Source organism: Oncorhynchus gorbuscha, linkage group LG14, assembly GCF_021184085.1.
Source record: "Oncorhynchus gorbuscha isolate QuinsamMale2020 ecotype Even-year linkage group LG14, OgorEven_v1.0, whole genome shotgun sequence".
In the NCBI taxonomy this organism is placed as follows: domain Eukaryota; kingdom Metazoa; phylum Chordata; class Actinopteri; order Salmoniformes; family Salmonidae; genus Oncorhynchus; species Oncorhynchus gorbuscha.
This window is the reverse complement of record NC_060186.1, coordinates 80,819,777-80,841,496: the sequence shown is the minus strand read 5'-3', so window position 1 is coordinate 80,841,496 and position 21,720 is coordinate 80,819,777. Positions and strand designations below refer to the sequence as shown.

Sequence of the window (21,720 nt, the reverse complement as noted above, 5' to 3'; positions counted from 1 at the left end):
AACGACAGATTTGTACCTTGTCAGCTCGGGGATTCGATCCAGCAACCTTGCGGTTTACTAGCTCTATGCTCTCACCACTAGGTTACCTCCCAAATGGCATCTTAGTCCCGCTAACACCTTACATGGGGAATAGGGTGTCATTTAGGATGGAGCCCAGGTGTTGTCACATTTTAACATGAAGACAGGATTCCTTTAATATAATTATTGATCCACAGAATCCAGAAGGGCTGGGAATTTTCAGGGAGCTCACGATACTTGGCGATACGATATGTTTTGCGATTCGATGTTCCAAACATATTGCTCACCATTTGTCTTCTTCAGAGGGACGAGAGGCATGAGAACATGAGTCGACAATCATGGAAATGAAAGTGCTTGAAAACTAATTGGTTTCCTATTTTTAATTTTTTTTAAAAATGTTTTAATAATTAAATTAAAAATCCTCTGGCCTCCATTGATTTTAGTTTTCCTAATTCTAATTCCTACAAGGGTTAAACTCCAATACCTTTTGAATGGATAATGATAGAGACATGAGGTTTGGACCATTTTGGTTTTCATAGTGGATTATTTATAAACATTATTATTGGACACACTACTTCGCTACGCATCCGTGGGGTTTAAGGAGGATACGTGGGTATACAGCGTATAGCCTCCACTACAACACTGTGTGTCTGTCAACTACGCAGCCAGGCCAGGTCAGGTGAAGCCAGGCCAGGCCAGGTTTAGCCAGGCCAGGCCAGGTTTAGCCAGGCCAGGCCAGGTGAAGCCAGGCCAGGTAAAGCCAAGCCAAGCCAGGCCAGTTCAGGTGAAGCCAGGCCAGTTCAGGTGAAGCCAAGCCAGGCCAGGTAAAGCCAGGCCAGTTCAGGTGAAGCCAAGCCAGGCCAGGTAAAGCCAGGCCAGTTCAGGTGAAGCCAGGTAAAGCCAGGCCAGTTCAGGTGAAGCCAGGTAAAGCCAGGCCAGTTCAGGTGAAGCCAGGCCAGTTCAGGTGAAGCCAGGTAAAGCCAGACCAGTTCAGGTGAAGCCAGGTGAAGCCAGGCCAGTTCAGGTGAAGCCAGGTGAAGCCAGGCCAGTTCAAGTGAAGCCAGGTGAAGCCAGGCCAGTTCAAGTGAAGCCAGGTGAAGCCAGGCCAGTTCAGGTGAAGCCAGGTGAAGCCAGGCCAGTTCAGGTGAAGCCAGGTGAAGCCAGGCCAGTTCAGGTGAAGCCAGGTGAAACCAGGTGAAGCCAGGTGAAGCCAGGCCAGTTCAGGTAAAGCCAAGCCAGTTCAGGTGAAGCCAGGCCAGTTCAGGTGAAGCCAGGCCAGTTCAGGTGAAGCCAGGCCAGTTCAGGTGAAGCCAGGCCAGTTCAGGTGAAGCCAGGCCAGTTCAGGTGAAGCCAAGCCAGTTCAGGTGAAGCCAAGCCAGTTCAGGTGAAGCCAGGCCAGTTCAGGTGAAGCCAGGCCAGTTCAGGTGAAGCCAGGTGAAGCCAGGCCAGTTCAGGTGAAGCCAGGTGAAGCCAGGCCAGTTCAGGTGAAGCCAGGTGAAGCCAGGCCAGTTCAGGTGAAGCCAGGTGAAGCCAGGCCAGTTCAGGTGAAGCCAGGTGAAGCCAGGCCAGTTCAGGTGAAGCCAGGCCAGTTCAGGTGAAGCCAGGCCAGTTCAGGTGAAGCCAAGCCAGTTCAGGTGAAGCCAGGCCAGTTCAGGTGAAGCCAGGTGAAGCCAGGCCAGGTGAAGCCAAGCAAAGTGAGGTCAGTACTGCAGTTACACTCTTATATCAGTCACCTCCACAGCCTGACAGCTGATAAATGGTTGGACAAATGATAAAAGTGGGTTACTGGTTTATGCTGTGGAGTCGGACACACTAGGCCTGGAGCTGGAGTGTGTCCTAAATGGCCTGTGCAGCAGAGAGCCTGGGTCTGGGCAGAGGAGAGGAGTGGCCGCTGCCTTTCTCCGCTAACGAAGGTCATCAATCCCGAACAGGGACAAGACATCAATAACAACAGACCGGAGAGACAGCTTTTTGAAGCCAGGGAGTGGAGTCATAAAGAATCTCTCCGTAGCCTGTGGGCTCAGATACACTGTGCCTGGATGTGAGTAGAGGCTGGGTTGATATAGCAGAGACGCACCGGTACCTTTCCCCACAAATGAAACGAAGGCCATCGATCCTGAACACTGGGTTAAACCGTGAGGGAGAGCAGTCCGGCTAGGACAATCCAGCCCAGCTCAGCCAGGACAGGGCATCAACAACAGACCAGCAAGATAAGTTTTGCTACTGTAGGCAGCGTTAGCAAGCGCTAGTTCAGATGTACCTGCTGGTATTTTTCATCCCATAGATTGTTCTCCATCTTTTTAAATAGTCAACATGTTTTCAGGTCTTTTTTTCTCTCCATGAATGTGAACAATATGTTTCCAACATCAAATTTTAAATCACAGTAACGAATCACAATGCATATAGAATCACGAGAATCACAATGCATATAGAATCACGAGAATCACACTGCATATAGAATCACGAGAATCACACTGCATATAGAATCACGAGAATCACACTGCATATAGAATCACGAGAATCACACTGCATATAGAATCACGAGAATCACACTGCATATAGAATCACACTGCATATAGAATCACACTGCATATAGAATCACGAGAATCACAATGCATATAGAATCACGAGAATCACACTGCATATAGAATCACGAGAATCACACTGCATATAGAATCACGAGAATCACACTGCATATAGAATCACGAGAATCACACTGCATATAAAATCACGAGAATCACACTGCATATAGAATCACGAGAATCACACTGCATATAGAATCACGAGAATCACACTGCATATAAAATCACGAGAATCACACTGCATATAGAATCACGAGAATCACACTGCATATAGAATCACGAGAATCACACTGCATATAGAATCACGAGAATCACACTGCATATAGAATCACGAGAATCACACTGCATATAGAATCACGAGAATCACACTGCATATAGAATCACGAGAATCACACTGCATATAGAATCACGAGAATCACACTGCATATAAAATCACGAGAATCACACTGCATATAGAATCACGAGAATCACACTGCATATAGAATCACGAGAATCACACTGCATATAGAATCACGAGAATCACACTGCATATAGAATCACGAGAATCACACTGCATATAGAATCACGAGAATCACACTGCATATAGAATCACGAGAATCACACTGCATATAGAATCACGAGAATCACAATGCATATAGAATCACGAGAATCACACTGCATATAGAATCACGAGAATCACACTGCATATAGAATCACGAGAATCACACTGCATATAGAATCACGAGAATCACACTGCATATAGAATCACGAGAATCACACTGCATATAGAATCACGAGAATCACACTGCATATAGAATCACGAGAATCACACTGCATATAGAATCACGAGAATCACACTGCATATAGAATCACGAGAATCACACTGCATATAGAATCACGAGAATCACACTGCATATAGAATCACAAGAATCACAATGGGGCGGCAGGGTAGCCTAGTGGTTAGAGCGTTGGACTAGTAACCGGAAGGTTGCGAGTTCAAACCCCCGAGCTGACAAGGTACAAATCTGTCGTTCTGCCCCTGAACAGGCAGTTAACCCACTGTTCCCAGGCCGTCATTGAAAATAAGAATTTGTTCTTAACTGACTTGCCTGGTTAAATAAAGGTAAAATAAAAAAAATGTAAAAAAAATTCATATAGAATCACGAGAATCACACTGCATATAGAATCACACTGCATATAGAATCACGAGAATCACACTACATATAGAATCACGAGAATCACACTGCATATAGAATCATGAGAATCACACTGCATATAGAATCACAAGAATCACACTGCAAATAGATTCACACTGCATATAGAATCACGAGAATCACACTGCATATAGAATCACAATAATCACACTGCATATAGAATCACAAGAATCACAATGCATATAGAATCACGAGAATCACACTACATATAGAATCACGAGAATCACACTGCATATAGAATCACAAGAATCACAATGCATATAGAATCATGAGAATCACACTACATATAGAATCACGAGAATCACACTACATATAGAATCACTCTACATATAGAATCACGAGAATCACACTGCATATAGAATCACGAGAATCACACTGCATATAGAATCACAAGAATCACACTGCATATAGAATCACAATAATCACACTGCATATAGAATCACAATGCATATTGAATCACGAGAATCACACTGCATATAGAATCACACTGCATATAGAATCACAATAATCACAATGCATATAGAATCACAATAATCACAATGCATATAGAATCACGAGAATCACACTGCATATAGAATCACAAGAATCACAATGCATATAGAATCACGAGAATCACACTGCATATAGAATCACGAGAATCACAATGCATATGGAATCATGAGAATCACAATGCATATAGAATCATGAGAATCACACTGCATATAGAATCACAATGCATATGGAATCATGAGAATCACAATGCATATAGAATCATGAGAATCACAATGCATATAGAATCATGAGAATCACACTACATATAGAATCATGAGAATCACAATGCATATAGAATCACAATGCATATAGAATCATATAGAATCACAATGCATATAGAATCATGAGAATCACAATGCATATAGAATCACAATGCATATAGAATCACACTGCATATAGAATCACGAGAATCACACTGCATATAGAATCACAAGAATCACACTGCATATAGAATCACAATAATCACACTGCATATAGAATCACGAGAATCACACTGCATATAGAATCACAATGCATATTGAAACACGAGAATCACACTGCATATAAAATCACGAGAATCACACTGCATATAGAATCACAAGAATCACACTGCATATAGAATCACAATAATCACAATGCATATAGAATCACGAGAATCACACTGCATATAGAATCACAATGCATATAGAATCACACTGCATATAGAATCACGAGAATCACACTGCATATAGAATCACGAGAATCACACTGCATATAGAATCACAAGAATCACACTGCATATAGAATCACAATAATCACAATGCATATAGAATCACGAGAATCACACTGCATATAGAATCACAATGCATATAGAATCACGAGAATCACAATGCATATAGAATCATGAGAATCACAATGTATATAGAATCATGAAAATCACAATGCATATAGAATCACACTACACATAGAATCACGAGAATCACACTACATATAGAATCATGAGAATCACAATGCATATAGAATCACAATGCATATAGAATCATGAGAATCACAATGCATATGGAATCATGAGAATCACAATGCATATAGAATCATGAGAATCACACTACATATAGAATCATGAGAATCACAATGCATATAGAATCATATAGAATCACAATGCATATAGAATCACAATGCATATAGAATCATGAGAATCACAATGCATATAGAATCACAATGCATATAGAATCATATAGAATCACAATGCATATAGAATCACAATGCATATAGAATCATGAGAATCACAATGCATATAGAATCACAATGCATATAGAATCATATAGAATCACAATGCATATAGAATCACAATGCATATAGAATCATGAGAATCACAATGCATATAGAATCACAATGCATATAGAATCACAATGCATATAGAATCACACTACATATAGAATCATGAGAATCACAATGCATATAGAATCACAAGAATCACACTACATATAGAATCATGAGAATCACAATGCATATAGAATCACAATGCATATAGAATCATGAGAATCACAATGCATATAGAATCATGAGAATCACAATGCATATAGAATCACAATGCATATAGAATCATGAGAATCACAAGAATCACAATGCATATAGAACCATGAGAATCACAATGCATATAGAACCATGAGAATCACAATGCATATAGAATCACAATGCATATAGAATCATGAGAATCACAATGCATATAGAATCATGAGAATCACAATGCATATAGAATCATGAGAATCACAAGAATCACAATGCATATAGAATCATGAGAATCACAATGCATATAGAATCATGAGAATCACAATATATATAGAATCATGAGAATCACAATGCATATAGAATCATGAGAATCACAATGCATATAGAACCATGAGAATCACAATGCATATATCTGCACAAGTATGGTGATGAGAGAGACCACAAAAAATCAAAGTAAACTTCAATGCTATTTGTCTCTAAACAGACAGTACATGGTGGCAGACTATCTGACCACTGTGACTGATAGAAAACTGAGGAAAACACTGACTTGGTACAGACTCAGAGAGGACAGTCTGGCTATAGAGACCGGTCATCACAGACAAACCTGGCTACCCAGGGAGGACAGTCTGGCTATAGAGACCGGTCGTCACAGACAAACCTGGCTACCCAGGGAGGACAGTCTGGCTATAGAGACTGGTCGTCACAGACAAACCTGGCTACCCAGGGAGGACAGTCTGGCTATAGAGACCGGTCGTCACAGACAAACCTGGCTACCCAGGGAGGACAGTCTGGCTATAGAGACTGGTCGTCACAGACAAACCTGGCTACCCAGGGAGGACAGTCTGGCTATAGAGACCGGTCGTCACAGACAAACCTGGCTGCCCAGAGAGGACAGTCTGGCTATAGAGACCGGTCGTCACAGACAAACCTGGCTGCCCAGAGAGGACAGTCTGGCTATAGAGACCGGTCGTCACAGACAAACCTGGCTGCCCAGAGAGGACAGGCTGGCTATAGAGACCGGTCGTCACAGACAAACCTGGCTGCCCAGAGAGGACAGGCTGTGTTCACTCTGCACCAGGGGAGAGGTAGAGACAGAGCTGCATTTTCTATTACACTGTGACAAATACTCAGACCGAAGAGAATATTTATTTCCCAAAATTATAATTCAATACAAAGAATTTGAAACTATAAAAGATGAAGAAAAAATCAAATATTTATTGGGTGAAAAGCCAGAATGTGCAGTTTTGGCAGCCAAATACCGTGGGGAAAACAAGTATTTGATACACTGCTGAATTTGCAGGTTTTCCTACTTACAAAGCATGTAGAGGTCTGTAATGTTTTATCAAAGGCACACTTCAACTGTGAGATACGGAATCTAAAACAAAAATTTATTCATTTGCATATTTAATTAGCATTTTATTGCATGACATAAGTATTTGATCAGAATTTTTGCAACAAAAAAATAATTGTTGACTAAATGAGGAAAATGCTGTAAATTGAATAGGACTAAGTGTATTGTGAAAGATTTAGACTTTGAAGATTGTAGTAAATAGTGCGGTGATGTCATACAAACAAGCCAAACACCCGTTCAAATGTGCACTTCACATTTCCATATCATAAAACATGGATGACGGAGCATCATACTGAGCAGAATGAGCCTGTTTGTCTACTGTGAAGAATAATATAATAATAATAATAATAATATATGCCATTTAGCAGACGCTTTTATCCAAAGCGACTTACAGTCATGTGTGCATACATTCTACGTATGGGTGGTCCCGGGGATCGAACCCACTACCCTGGCGTTACAAGCGCCATGCTCTACCAACTGAGCTACAGAAGGACCACAAAAAAAGAACATTTGTAGCACCACACACACACACACACACCTGAATGCCAGAGGAGGATTGGCCGTCCCTCAGAGCCTGGTTCCTCTCTAGGTTTCTTCCTAACTTACAGCTTTTGTAGGGATTTTTTATTTTTTTATTTTATCCCTAGCCACCGTGCTTCTACACCTCCTAGCCTGGTTCCTCTCTAGGTTTCTTCCTAGGTTCTGGCCTTTCTAGGGAGTTTTTCCTAGCCACTGTGCTTCTACACCTCCTAGCCTGGTTCCTCTCTAGGTTTCTTCCTAGGTTCTGGCCTTTCTAGGGAGTTTTTCCTAGCCACTGTGCTTCTACACCTCCTAGCCTGGTTCCTCTCTAGGTTTCTTCCTAAGTTTTGGTCTTTCTAGGGAGTTTTTCCTAGCCACTGTGCTTCTACACCTCCTAGCCTGGTTCCTCTCTAGGTTTCTTCCTAGGTTTTGGTCTTTCTAGGGAGTTTTTCCTAGCCACTGTGCTTCTACACCTCCTAGCCTGGTTCCTCTCTAGGTTTCTTCCTAGGTTCTGGCCTTTCTAGGGAGTTTTTCCTAGCCACCGTGCTTCTACATCTGCATTGCTTGCTGTTTGGGGGTTTTAGGCTGGGTTTCTGTACAGCACTTTGTGACATCGGCTGATGTAAGAAGAAGGGCTTTATAAATACGTTTAATTGACCTGGACCTTTCTATGCGCATCGCAATTGATGTTTCCCAGAATTGTATTGTGAAATCCGAACACTATCGTATTTTATAACTTCGCTAGTCATGTTGGCAGTGGAACAAGCTTTCAAATGATGCCCAACTGACCCAGATAGCAATTTATTATGGACTGTTTTTTGGATTTTTTTATATTTCATTTTTATTTAACCTTTTATTTGAGGATTTAAATAAATCACTTTGTTTAACCTTTATTTGAGGACGGCGCTCCACATCAACGTATTTTTCAACCAGCACAGGCTTCATAAAATCACAAATGGCGATTTAAATAAATCACTTTGTTTGCAATCCAAAGGATCCCAGCTACAACATGAATGGTTGTTTTGTTAGATAAAATCCTTCTTTATATCCCAAAAAGTTTACTTGGCGCCATCGATTTGAGTAATCCACTCGTTCAACATGCAGACAAAGGAATCAGAAAAGCTACTGCTAAACTTTGTTCAAACAAGTCAAACTACGTTTCTATCTAATCCTCAGGTATCCTAAAAATGTAAATTAACTATAATATTTCATACGGAAAGAAGTATGTTCAATAGAAAAGTAAAATTAGTAAGCGCATGTCCTCTTCACTGCGCGCCAGCAGACTGATTCTCAACCGAGAGTCTTTGTACCAAAACATCTTCAAAACTCATTTTTGAAGAAACAAGCCTGAAACAATGAACAAATACTGTTGACATCTAGTGGAAGCCTTAGGAATTGCAGTCTGGGAGCTGGAATTACATAGCTTTCCATTGTAAAAAACCAGTCCGTCTCTGTTCAACGCCCCGACCAGTCCGTCTCTCCGTTCAACGCCCCGACCAATCCGTCTCTCCGTTCAACGCCCCGACCAATCAGTCTCTCCGTTCAACGCCCCGACCAATCCGTCTCTCCGTTCAACGCCCCGACCAATCCGTCTCTCCGTTCAACGACCAGTCCGTCACCATAGGGGTCCTGAAATCCCATAGGGCTCATGTCAAATGTAGTGCTCTATACAGGGAATAGGGCCCTGGTCAAATGTAGTGCTCTATACAGGGAATAGGGGTCATGTAGTGCTCTATACAGGGAATAGGGCTCATGTCAAATGTAGTGCTCTATATAGGGAATAGAGTGCCATTTGCCCAATGAATACTTCCATAGAAGACCTGTTACTGTAGATGTAGCACCTGACAGACAGGATGTAGCACCTGACAGACAGGATGTAGCACCTGACAGACAGGATGTAGCACCTGACAGACATGAAGGCAGACAGACATGAAGGCGGACGGACAGACAGACATGAAGGCGGACGGACAGACAGACAGGCGGACGGACAGACAGACATGAAGGTGGGCAGGAAGGAAGGCAGGAAGGAAGGCAGACAGGAAGGAAGGAAGGAAGGAATGCAGACAGGAAGGAAGGAAGGAATGCAGACAGGAAGGAAGGAAGGAAGGCAGACAGGAAGGAAGGAAGGAAGGCAGACAGGAAGGAAGGAAGGCAGACAGGAAGGAAGGCAGACAGGAAGGAAGGAAGGCAGGCAGGAAGGAAGCAGCAACCTTTTCAACTTCAGATATAAACAGCTCAAGTCTTCCTAATCCATTACCTAGCCTTAACATTAAGCTGGCAATGCTTCAAACCCCTGACAAGAGGACGCTTCCACAGGCAAGGAGAAACCGGTAACATGCAAAGAGGTGTGGCTCGATGTCTGGATCGTCGTGGCGATCGTCGTGGCGATCCAAACTGACTGAGCATCCCAAATAGCACCATATTCTTTCTTGGCCCTTGTCAAAGTACTGCACTAAATAGGTATTTGCGTGCCATTTGGTGCAAGCTATGTCTGTGATTGGTCCAGCTCTGTCCCCAACCCCTAGTAGCCTTGTCTGAGCCACAGCAGCCCATATGAGCCAATCTCCTGTGTCTGTAGTGAGGCAGCTTGATGTACAGGACACCCCCTGGACAGGACGCTAGTCTGTCTCCTGTTTCTGTAGTGAGACAGCTTGATGTACCAGGACACCCCCTGGACAGGACACTAGTTTGTCTCCTGTTTCTGTAGTGAGACAGCTTGATGTACCAGGACACCCCCTGGACAGGACACTAGTCTGTCTCCTGTTTCTGTAGTGAAACAGCTTGATGTACAGGACACCCCCTGGACAGGACACTAGTCTGTCTCCTGTTTCTGTAGTGAGACAGCTTGATGTACCAGGACACCCCCTGGACAGGACACTAGTCTGTATCCTGTTTCTGTAGTGAGACAGCTTGATGTACCAGGACACCCCTTGGACAGGACACTAGTCCATCTCCTGTTTCTGTAGTGAGACAGCTTGATGTACCAGGACACCCCTTGGACAGGACACTAGTCCATCTCCTGTTTCTGTAGTGAGACAGCTTGATGCAGCCAGTAACATACCCATCAAGCATAAATTCAAGCAGGCAGTTTCGGAATGGACTTATCACGTTTCAGAGAGGGGGTGTTTTGTAGGAGGAGCATGTGGTCCAGCCAGTGACAGGAGAGCGTCCCTCAGGTGGCCATGGCAACACACTCGGGTCAACATTCCTGCTGCACATTCTAGCTGCTGTTAAGCTTGTGTGTGTGTGTGTGTGTGTGTGTGTGTGTGTGTGTGTGTGTGTGTGTGTGTGTGTGTGTGTGTGTGTGTGTGTGTGTGTGTGTGTGTGTGTGTGTGTGTGTGTGTGTGTGTGTGTGTGTGTGTGTGTGTGTGCGGGCACTCATGGATTGAGCCAACTAACAAGTGGTTAGGTAACACAGCCTCAATTCTTAATTGGTTAAATTAAATCGTTGCCAAGCGTGGAACAACTGGTTAAACTGTTCATCAGACAGGAGGAGGAGGAGGAAGAGGAGGGTAAACTCTGATGGTACATCTGGGGTCAACGAGGTTGTCCTGAGGACTGAGGAGGAAACAACAGCATGTTGGAAGAATTGTGTGATCGTTCTTCCATCTCTGTCTGAGGGTTAATGAGTTTCTTCTTTAAGAACTGGGGTGAAAGGTCAACAACAGCAACGGGCTGTCGGGGGGGGGGCGCTATGGGAGAGCATCCCATGCTATGTCCAAAATGACACCCTATTCCTTTTGTAGTGCACTGATTAATAATGGTTCTGCTCTGATGAAAAGTAGTGCACGATATATTTGTAACGTGGTACTACTGTGGACGCATTCCCAATCTGTCCTCATCCTATCCATCTCCCTGCTTTTATCCATCAGGAGCACGGCCTTCCCACTCGCGGCTATATTAGGAGAGTAAACGGGGTTTATATTCCAAATGCTAGCCTATTCTCTACATAGTGTACTTCTTTTGACTCTATAGTGCACTATGCAGAGGTTAGGGTGCCATTTGGGAGCGTCCGGGGGCCTGGTGGAGAGATTAGGGTCTGGTGTTATTAGGTAGGGTCGTGTAAATGGACATGCCAGATGGACCAGACAGAAAATAGGAAGTAGCTCCTGATTTGACGTAAGAGTGGCTACGAAAATGAAAATGGCACACTATTCTCTACGTAGTGCACTTGTTTTGACAAGATCCCCTATGGGTTATGTGCACTATGTAGGAAGTAGGGTGTCAGATGGAGGCTAGAGGAGAGAAAACAGGAAGTAGGTACTGAGTGACGACAGACGACGCTCCCAAGCCAGGTGAGGTAAAGGGGGGGGGGAGGAGGAGGAATGTCGTCCGTGTTTTCCTGACAACAGGAAAGGATCTGGCCTTATCAAGGAGAATGCAGCCTGTAGCATCTATATTTGACTTGTGTTTTTCTCAAACGCCTTTAGCAAAACAAGACACTTTGGAGAGAAGGGAGTCAGAAGTCAGACTAAGTATCTAGAATAATGGCCCTGGTAGACGTATATGCATATGAAATGTATAAAACCTCTCTGTCTGTAATACCTCAGCCTTATACAACACCTCTCTCTGTCTGTAATACCTCAGCCTTATAAAACACCTCTCCTCTCCTCTGTCTGTAATACCTCAGCCTTATAAAACACCTCTCCGCTCTCTGTCTGTAATACCTCATCCTTATAAAACACCTCTCCTCTCTCTGTCTGTAATACCTCATCCTTATAAAACACCTCTCCTCTGTCTGTAATACCCCAGCCTTATAAAACACCTCTCCTCTGTCTGTAATACCTCAGCCTTATAAAACACCTCTCCTCTGTCTGTAATACCTCATCCTTATAAAACACCTCTCCTCTCTCTGTCTGTAATACCTCAGCCTTATAAAACACCTCTCCTCTGTCTGTAATACCTCAGCCTTATAAAACACCTCTCCTCTGTCTGTAATACCTCAGCCTTATAAAACACCTCTCCTCTGTCTGTAATACCTCAGCCTTATAAAACACCTCTCCTCTGTCTGTAATACCTCAGCCTTATAAAACACCTCTCTCTGTCTGTAATACCTCATCCTTATAAAACACCTCTCCTCTCTCTGTAATACCCCAGCCTTATAAAACACCTCTCCTCTGTCTGTAATACCTCAGCCTTATAAAACACCTCTCCTCTCTCTGTCTGTAATACCTCATCCTTATAAAACACCTCTCCTCTCTCTGTAATACCCCAGCCTTATAAAACACCTCTCCTCTGTCTGTCTGTAATACCTCATCCTTATAAAACACCTTTCCTCTCTATCTAATGTAATACCTCATCCTTATAAAACACATCTCCTCTCTGTCTGTCTGTAATACCTCAGCCTTATAAAACAACTCTCCTCTCTATCTAATGTAATACCTCATCCTTATAAAACACCTCTCCTCTCTGTCTGTAATACCTCAGCCTTATACAACACCTCTCCTCTCTGTCTGTAATACCTCAGCCTTATAAAACACCTCTCCTCTCTCTCTGTCTGTAATACCTCAGCCTTATAAAACACCTCTCCTCTCTCTCTGTATGTAATACCTCAGCCTTATAAAACACCTCTCCTCTGTCTGTAATACCTCATCCTTATAAAACACCTCTCCTCTCTCTCTGTCTGTAATACCTCAGCCTTATAAAACACCTCTCCTCTCTCTGTCTGTAATACCTCAGCCTTATAAAACACCTCTCCTCTCTCTGTCTGTAATACCTCAGCCTTATAAAACACCTCTCCCCTCTCTCTCTCTGTCTGTAATACCTCAGCCTTATAAAACACCTCTCTGTCGGTCTCTCTGTCTCTCTGTGTATCTCTGTGTCTTTGTATCTAACCCTGACCTGCTCCTTCTAGGGAAGGACCTGTCCAGCCGCAGCCAGACAGACCTGGCCTGTATCTTTGGGAAGAGGGGGACGAAGCGCATAGCCGAGGCCCAGGAAGAGGTAAGACCCTATATAGTCCCAATAAGTCATGTTGTTATAAAGCCATCTGCAATACAGATGTCCCGTTGTGACTGAAACCCTAACCAGCCCGTATCTACATCTAACCCTACAACTCACCGGCAACACCACCCTCGTCTCCTCCCCATGTCCCGTGACCCCTCCTAGAGCCGAGGCCAGATCGGTAGAGGCCCGTCCTAAATGAAAACTTATTCGCTATATAGTGCGCTAATAAGGACCCTATAAAATCTGCTTTATGGAGAACGTGGACTCACTGAATCCAGAACGTGGACTCGCTGAATCCAGAACGTGGACTCGCTGAATCCAGAACGTGGACTCGCTGAATCCAGAACGTGGACTCGCTGAATCCAGAACGTGGACTCGCTGAATCCAGAACGTTTTTATTTTTATTTTTTTGCTCGAGGTCATAAGTGTGTGTGTGCGTGTGCGTGCGTGCGCGCGCGCTTGTCTCCACTTTGTGTCGCCGTTAGCGATGATGTTAATTGTTGATTAATTAATTAATGAGAACTGTCTTCTATTCTGATTTATATCAGTCCATCCTCAATGCAGACGGCCTTCAGTCTATTCTGATTTCCAACCTCAATGCAGACTGCCTTCAGTCTATTCTGAATTATATCAGTCCATCCTCAATGCAGACGGCCTTCAGTCTATTCTGATTTCCATCCTCAATGCAGACGGCCTTCAGTCTATTCTGAATTATATCAGTCCAACCTCAATGCAACAGTCTATTCTGAATTATATCAGTCCAACCTCAATGCAGACGGCCTTCAGTCTATTCTGAATTATATCAGTCCAACCTCAATGCAGACGGCCTTCAGTCTATTCTGAATTATATCAGTCCAACCTCAATGCAGACGGCCTTCAGTCTATTCTGAATTATATCAGTCCAACCTCAATGCAGACGGCCTTCAGTCTATTCTGAATTATATCAGTCCAACCTCAATGCAGACGGCCTTCAGTCTATTCTGATTTCCAACCTCAATGCAGACGGCCTTCAGTCTATTCTGATTTCCAACCTCAATGCAGACGGCCTTCAGTCTATTCTGATTTCCAACCTCAAACCTCAGGACAGCGGAGTCAATCACCACCTTCCGGAGACACCTGAAACCCCACCTCTTTAAGGAATACCTAGGATAGGTTAAGTAATCCCTCTCACCCCACCCCCCCTAGTTTTAGATGCACTATTGTTAAGTGACTGTCCCACTGGATGTCATAAGGTGAATGCACCAATTTGTAAGTCGCTCTGGATAAGAGCGTCTGCTAAATGACTTAAATGTAATGTAATGTAATGTCAATGCAGACGGCCTTCAGTCTATTCTGAATTCCCCCAATTTGCCTGTTGGTCCCAGGTCAATTGAAAGACTGACAAATTTAGTTCTTTTTTTTTGTATTTAAAATAAATAAGAAGAAGCCAGCAGTACTGGCCATTTTCCAATAATGTCTGGAGAATATTGGGAAGGTTGGTTAATTATGTGACTGTGGCCTCATTGTCCTGTCCTGATAATAAATCTGGCGATAGCCAGGGTGTATGGATCAGAGCCGCTCGGCCCAGCTGTCTGTCCCTGATGACTGGAGAAGGGTCGCTGGCCCATCCCTCATAGGCCTGGCGTGGGAGGACAGGGAAACCGGTGCACACCACCTCCCCTCCATCCGCCCGCCCCTTCTCCTTCAGTTAGACCTACACGGACGGTGTATGGGATTTGCTTCTTTTGCCACGAATCCGTTTCTGGTGAGAAATAGGATCGTGTCCTCTGGAAGATGATTGGGTAAAACCACTGCAGGGGGGGGGGGGCATCCTGACTCCGTTCAAACTTCTAAACGGTCAAAACCATTTGGTTGTGAGATGGGGGGGAGGTGAAATCCAAAATGGTGCTATATATTCATTGGCTATGTCATAATTACATTTTAAAGATAAATATTTATACATTACTAGCTTGAAACCCGCAAAAAATGATAAGTTCGTTTAGTGGGTGATGTGGATTTCATATCAAAATACAGAGTCCAGTCAGTCCAGTCAGTCCAGTCAGTCCAGTCAGTCCAGTCAGACCAGTCAGACCAGTCAGTCCAGTCAGACCAGTCCAGCTCATGAGGTCCATCAGCTGCAGATTTGAATTTAGAATAGGTCTTTGGCTGTTAAAGTATAGACACCTGAGTTACCTAACCTGTTGACAGGATGGGACACCTGAGTTACCTAACCTGTTGACAGGATGGGACACCTGAGTTACCTAACCCGTTGACAGGGTGGGACACCTGAGTTACCTAACCTGTTGACAGGTTGGGACACCTGAGTTACCTAACCCGTTAACAGGGTGGGACACCTGAGTTGCCTAACCCGTTGACAGGATGGGACACCTGAGTTACCTAACCTGTTGACAGGGTGGGACACCTGAGTTACCTAACCTGTTGACAGGGTGGGACACCCGAGTTACCTAACCCGTTGACAGGGTGGGACACCTGAGTTACCTAACCTGTTGACAGGGTGGAACACCCGAGTTACCTAACCTGTTGACAGGATGGGACACCTGAGTTACCTAACCTGTTGACAGGATGGGACACCCGAGTTACCTAACCTGTTGACAGGGTGGGACACCTGAGTTACCTAACCTGTTGACAGGATTGGTTAACTCTTGAGGTTCCGAGTGCATTTCAAGGTTTATTTTAAATGTTTACTATTTTCTACATTGTAGAATAATAGTGAAGAAATCAAAACTATGGAATAACACATATGGAATCATGTAGTAACCAAAAAAGTGTAAATAAATAAATCAAAATATATTTGAGATTCTTCAAACTAGCCACCCTTTGCCTTGATGACAGCTTTGCACACTCTGGCATTCTCTCAACCAGCTTCACCTGGAATGATTTTCTGACAGTCTTGAAGGAGTTCCCACATATGCTGAGCACTTGTTGGCTGCATTTCCTTCACTCTGCGTTCCATTTCATCCCAAACCATCGCAATTGGTTTGAAGTCAGGTGATTGTAGAGGCCAGGTCATCTGATGCAGCACTCCATCACTCTCCTTCTTGGTCAAATAGCCCTTACACAACCTGGAGGTGTGTTGGTAGTAGTGGTTTCTTTGCAGCAATTCGACCAATTCGACCACCAAGGCCTGATTCACACAGTCTCCTCTGAACAGTTGATGTTGAGATGTGTCTGTTACTTGAACTCTGGGAAGCATTTATTTGGGCTGCAATTTCTGAGGCTGGTAACTCTGCTGCAGAGGATATCCTCTGCATTAGAGGTAACTCTGGGTCTTCCTTTCCTGTGGCGGTCCTCATGAGAGTTACATCATAGCACTTCATGGTTTTTGCGACTGCACTTGAATAAACTTTCTAAGTATATTCTGTATACCACTCCTACCTTGTCACAAAACAACTGATTGGCTCAAACACATTAAGAAGGAAAGAAATTCCACAAATGAACATAAATGGATTCCAGGTGACTACCTCATGAAGCTGGTTGAGAGAATTCCAAGTCTGCAGAGCTGTCATCAAGGCAAAGGGTGGCTACATTGAAGAATCTCACATTTTATTTAAATATATTTTGATTTCACACTTCTTATTTTTTGGTTACTACATGATTCCATATGTTTTATTTCATAGTGTTGATGTCTTCACTATTATTCTACAATGTAGAAAATAGTTTTAAATAAATAAACCCTTGAATGAGTAGGTGTGTCAACTTTTGACTGGTACTGTATGTAAATCAACAATTTAAAAATATTTTACTGAGTTACAGTTCATATAAGGAAATCAGTCAATTGAAATAAATTCATTCGGCTCTAATCTATGGATTTCACATGACTGGGCAGGGGCACAGCCACGGGTGGGCCAGGGAGGGCCTAAGCGCAGACACTGGGGAGCCTGTCGGGATGAGTTTTCCCCCACAAAAGGGCGCAGACAAAAAAAATACTCCCCAGTGTTTACATTGCCCTCCGTGATTGATTACATCAAAGAGGCAGTGATTAGACGTGTGTGTGTGTGTGTGTGTGTGTGTGTGTGTGTGTGTGTGTGTGTGTGTGTGTGTGTGTGTGTGTGTGTGTGTGTGTGTGTGTGTGTGTGTGTGTGTGTGTGTGTGTGTGTGTGTGTGTAACCAACCAATGGGATCTCGATGATCGTCGTTAGGCTGTTGGCTGCATCTCCGTGTCTGTAATTACCTTACCCTCTTTGCATTCCATTTTAGACCAGTAACCAAGAGACAAACGCTTTTCTCTTTCTCTCTTTCACCCCGGGGCTAATCTGTATGTGTCAGAGAGTTGGCTCAGTTTGGTGGGTGCCACCGAGAGAGCTGGTGGTGGTGGTGGGGGGGTCACAGGCTTTTGTTCTCTGAGGTGCTCGGAGGGCCCTGTCAATGGACACACTTGGAGAGGCTGTCCTTTTGTTTAAGCAATTAGTTGCAATCTGAGAGCAAATTAGAGCTCCTGGCCTTCACAACAAACACAACACTGCCCAAACACACACACACACACACATACACACACACACACACACACACACTCAGACTGCTAAACAATGCAGTCCACACCACAAGCATCGCCTGCTTTCCTAACCCAAACAGAAACTAGAGTGCATTGGGCATTTTCATCTCAATTACATAACAAATTCCTAACACAGCCAATGGGACAAACAGCCCCGATCCAGTAAGCTGTTCTACAGTAACAGAACGTGGACCTGGTGCTCAGACCAACAGGCTCCTAAACAGCTTCTGTCCCTCCTGGCTGTACGTTAAATGGCTAAGAAGTGTCGCGCTCCTTCTCCCACAGACTATACACACTGTTTACCTGACTCTGCCTATCCACAAGTCTCTACCCAGTCAGACACATAATAAATAATATAATAATATATGCCATTTAGCAGACGCTTTTATCCAAAGCGACTTACAGTCATGTGTGCATACATTCTACGTATGGGTGGTCCCGGGGATCGAACCCACTACCCTGGCGTTACAAGCGCCATGCTCTACCAACTGAGCTACAGAAGGACCACACACCTTCACTGTCACTCACATAAACCCTCACTCACATAAACCCTCACTCACCTAAACCCTCACTCACCTAAACCCTCACTCACATAAACATTCACACTCACCTAAACCCTCACTCACATAAACCCTCACTCACATAAACCCTCACTCACATACACTCACACTCGCATAAACCCTCACTCACCTAGACCCTCACTCTCTCAAACCCTCACTCACACTCATATAAACCCTCACTCACACTCACATACACTCACATAAACCCTCACTCACACTCACATAAACCCTCACTCACACTCGCATAAACCCTCACTCACACTCGCATAAACCCTCACTCACACTCGCATAAACCCTCACTCACACTCACATAAACCCTCACTCACACTCACATAAACCCTCACAAATATTACCGTATATATCCTGCTACCGAGGTATTTGAGGTAGATATGTACATGAAGGCAGGGTAAAGAGACTAGGCATCAGGATAGATAATAATAAGGTATTTAAGGTAGATATGTACATGAAGGCAGGGTAAAGAGACTAGACATCAGGATAGATAATAATAAGGTATTAGATGTAGATATGTACATGAAGGCAGGGTAAAGAGACTAGACATCAGGATAGATAATAATGAGGTATTTGAGGTAGATATGTACATGAAGGCAGGGTAAAGTGACTAGTCATCAGGATAGATAATAATAAGGTATTTGAGGTAGATATGTACATGAAGGCAGGGTAAAGTGACTAGGCACCAGGATAGATAATAATAAGGTATTTGAGGTAGATATGTACATGAAGGCAGGGTAAAGTGACTAGTCATCAGGATAGATAATAATAAGGTGAGGTAGATATGTACATGAAGGCAGGGTAAAGAGACTAGACATCAGGATAGATAATAATAAGGTATTTAAGGTAGATATGTACATGAAGGCAGGGTAAAGAGACTAGACATCAGGATAGATAATAATAAGGTATTAGAGGTAGATATGTACATGAAGGCAGGGTAAAGAGACTAGACATCAGGATAGATAATAATAAGGTATTAGAGGTAGATATGTACATGAAGGCAGGGTAAAGAGACTAGACATCAGGATAGATAATAATAAGGTATTTAAGGTAGATATGTACATGAAGGCAGGGTAAAGAGACTAGATATCAGGATAGATAATAATAAGGTATTTAAGGTAGATATGTACATGAAGGCAGGGTAAAGAGACTAGACATCAGGATAGATAATAATAAGGTATTTAAGGTAGATATGTACATGAAGGCAGGGTACAAAGTAAAAAATAGTAAAAAAGAAAGAAAGCAAGAAAAACCCTTGAATGAGTAGGTGTGTCCATACAATTGACCAATTGGGGTCAGCCCTAGTACCGGTCCCTGTAAGCAGTAGTGCTAGCTTTTAGCCCAGTGCGGATATTGCTCGTGATCCATGGTTTTTGGTTGGGATACGTTCTTATAGTCACTGTGGGGACGGCATCGTCTATTGATGAAGTTCGTTATTGGATGAAACCCAGGAAATATCCCAGTCGGTACAGACTTGTGGCCTCGCGTCTGCTTTGTCCGACTACTTCCGTATTGAGCGCATCACTGCTACTTCCTGTATGAGCTTTTGTTTGTAAAACAGGAAGCAGGAGAATGGAGTCCTGGTCAGATTTGCTGAAGCGAGGAAAGAGGGAGGGGCTTGTATGTGTTACTGTGGGTCGAATAAAAGCGGTCTAAAGTTTTAGCTCCCACTAGTGGCCAGAAGATGTGTTGGTAGCAGTGAGGTAGGACGGTTTTTAGTATATTACTTTTAAGTACTTTGAAGTATTTTGAAGTATTTCTATATTTCATGCTACCGGTCACGATCAGCCCTGTTTCCGTGTGCAGTTGAAGTCGGAAGTTTACATGCACCTTAGCGAAATACATTTAAACTCAGTTTATCCCAATTCTTGACATTTAATCATTTAGTCAGTTAGGATCATCACTTTATTTTAAGAATGTGAAATGTCAGAATAATAGTAGAGAGAATGATTTATTTCAGCTTTTTTTCTTTCATCACATTCCCAGTGGGTCAGAAGTTTACATACACTCAATTAGTATTTGGTAACATTGCCTTTAAATTGTTTAACTTGGGTCAAACGTTTCAGGAAGCCTTCCACAAATTTCCCACAATAAGTTGGGTGAATTGTGGACCATTCTTCCTGACAGAGCTGGTGTAACTGAGTCAGGTTTGTAGGCCTCGTTGCTCGCACAGCCATTTTGCCACAACTTTGGAAGCATGCTTGTGGTCATTGTCCATTTGGAAGACCCATTTGCGACCAAGCTTTAACTTCCTGACTGTTGTCTTTAGATGTTGCTTCAACATATCCACATCATTTTCCTCCTCATGATGCCATCTAGTTTGTGAAGTGCACCAGTCCCTCCTGCAGCAAAGCACCCCCACAACATGATGTTCCCACCCCCGTGCTTCGCGTTTGGGATGGTGTTCTTCGGCTTGCAAGCATCTCCAAAAAGTACAATCTTTGTCCCCATGTGCAGTTGCAAACCATAGTCTGTTTTTTTATGGCGGTTTTGGAGCAGTGGCTTCTTCCTTGCTGAGCGGCCTTTCATGTTATGTCGAAATAGGACTCGTTTTACTGTGGATATAGATACTTTTGTACCTGTTTCCTCCAGCATCTTCACAAGGTCCTTTGCGGTTGTTCTGGGATTGACTTGCACTTTTCGCACCAAAGTACGTTAATCTCTAGGAGAGCGAGAACTCTGGGTAGTTCTGCTGTAGACTGTAGTGGTAGACTGGGTAGTTCTACTGTAGTGGTAGACTCTGGGTAGTTCTACTGTAGTGGTAGACTCTGGGTAGTTCTACTGTAGACTGTAGTGTAGGACTCTGGGTAGTTCTGCTGTAGACTGTAGTGGAGGACTCTGGGTAGTTCTGCTGTAGACTGTAGTGGTAGACTCTGGGTAGTTCTACTGTAATGGAGGACTCTGGGTAGTTCTACTGTAGTGGAAGACTCTGGGTAGTTCTACTGTAGTGGTAGACTGGGTATTTCTACTGTAGTGGAGGACTCTGGGTAGTTCTGCTGTAGACTGTAGTGGAGGACTCTGGGTAGTTCTGCTGTAGACTGTAGTGGAGGAA

General features: G+C 43.5%; 1 protein-coding gene across 1 annotated transcript in view; it reads left to right on the top strand.

Annotated features, from left to right (window-relative positions):
• The window catches only part of pinx1 (PIN2 (TERF1) interacting telomerase inhibitor 1), a 55,822-nt gene that overhangs the window by 17,179 nt on the left and 16,923 nt on the right, over positions 1-21,720 (top strand). The window contains exon 6 of the mRNA XM_046299107.1: positions 13,516-13,604. Within this exon, the coding sequence (XP_046155063.1) occupies positions 13,516-13,604 (89 nt within the window). The remainder of the gene's footprint in view (positions 1-13,515; positions 13,605-21,720) is intronic.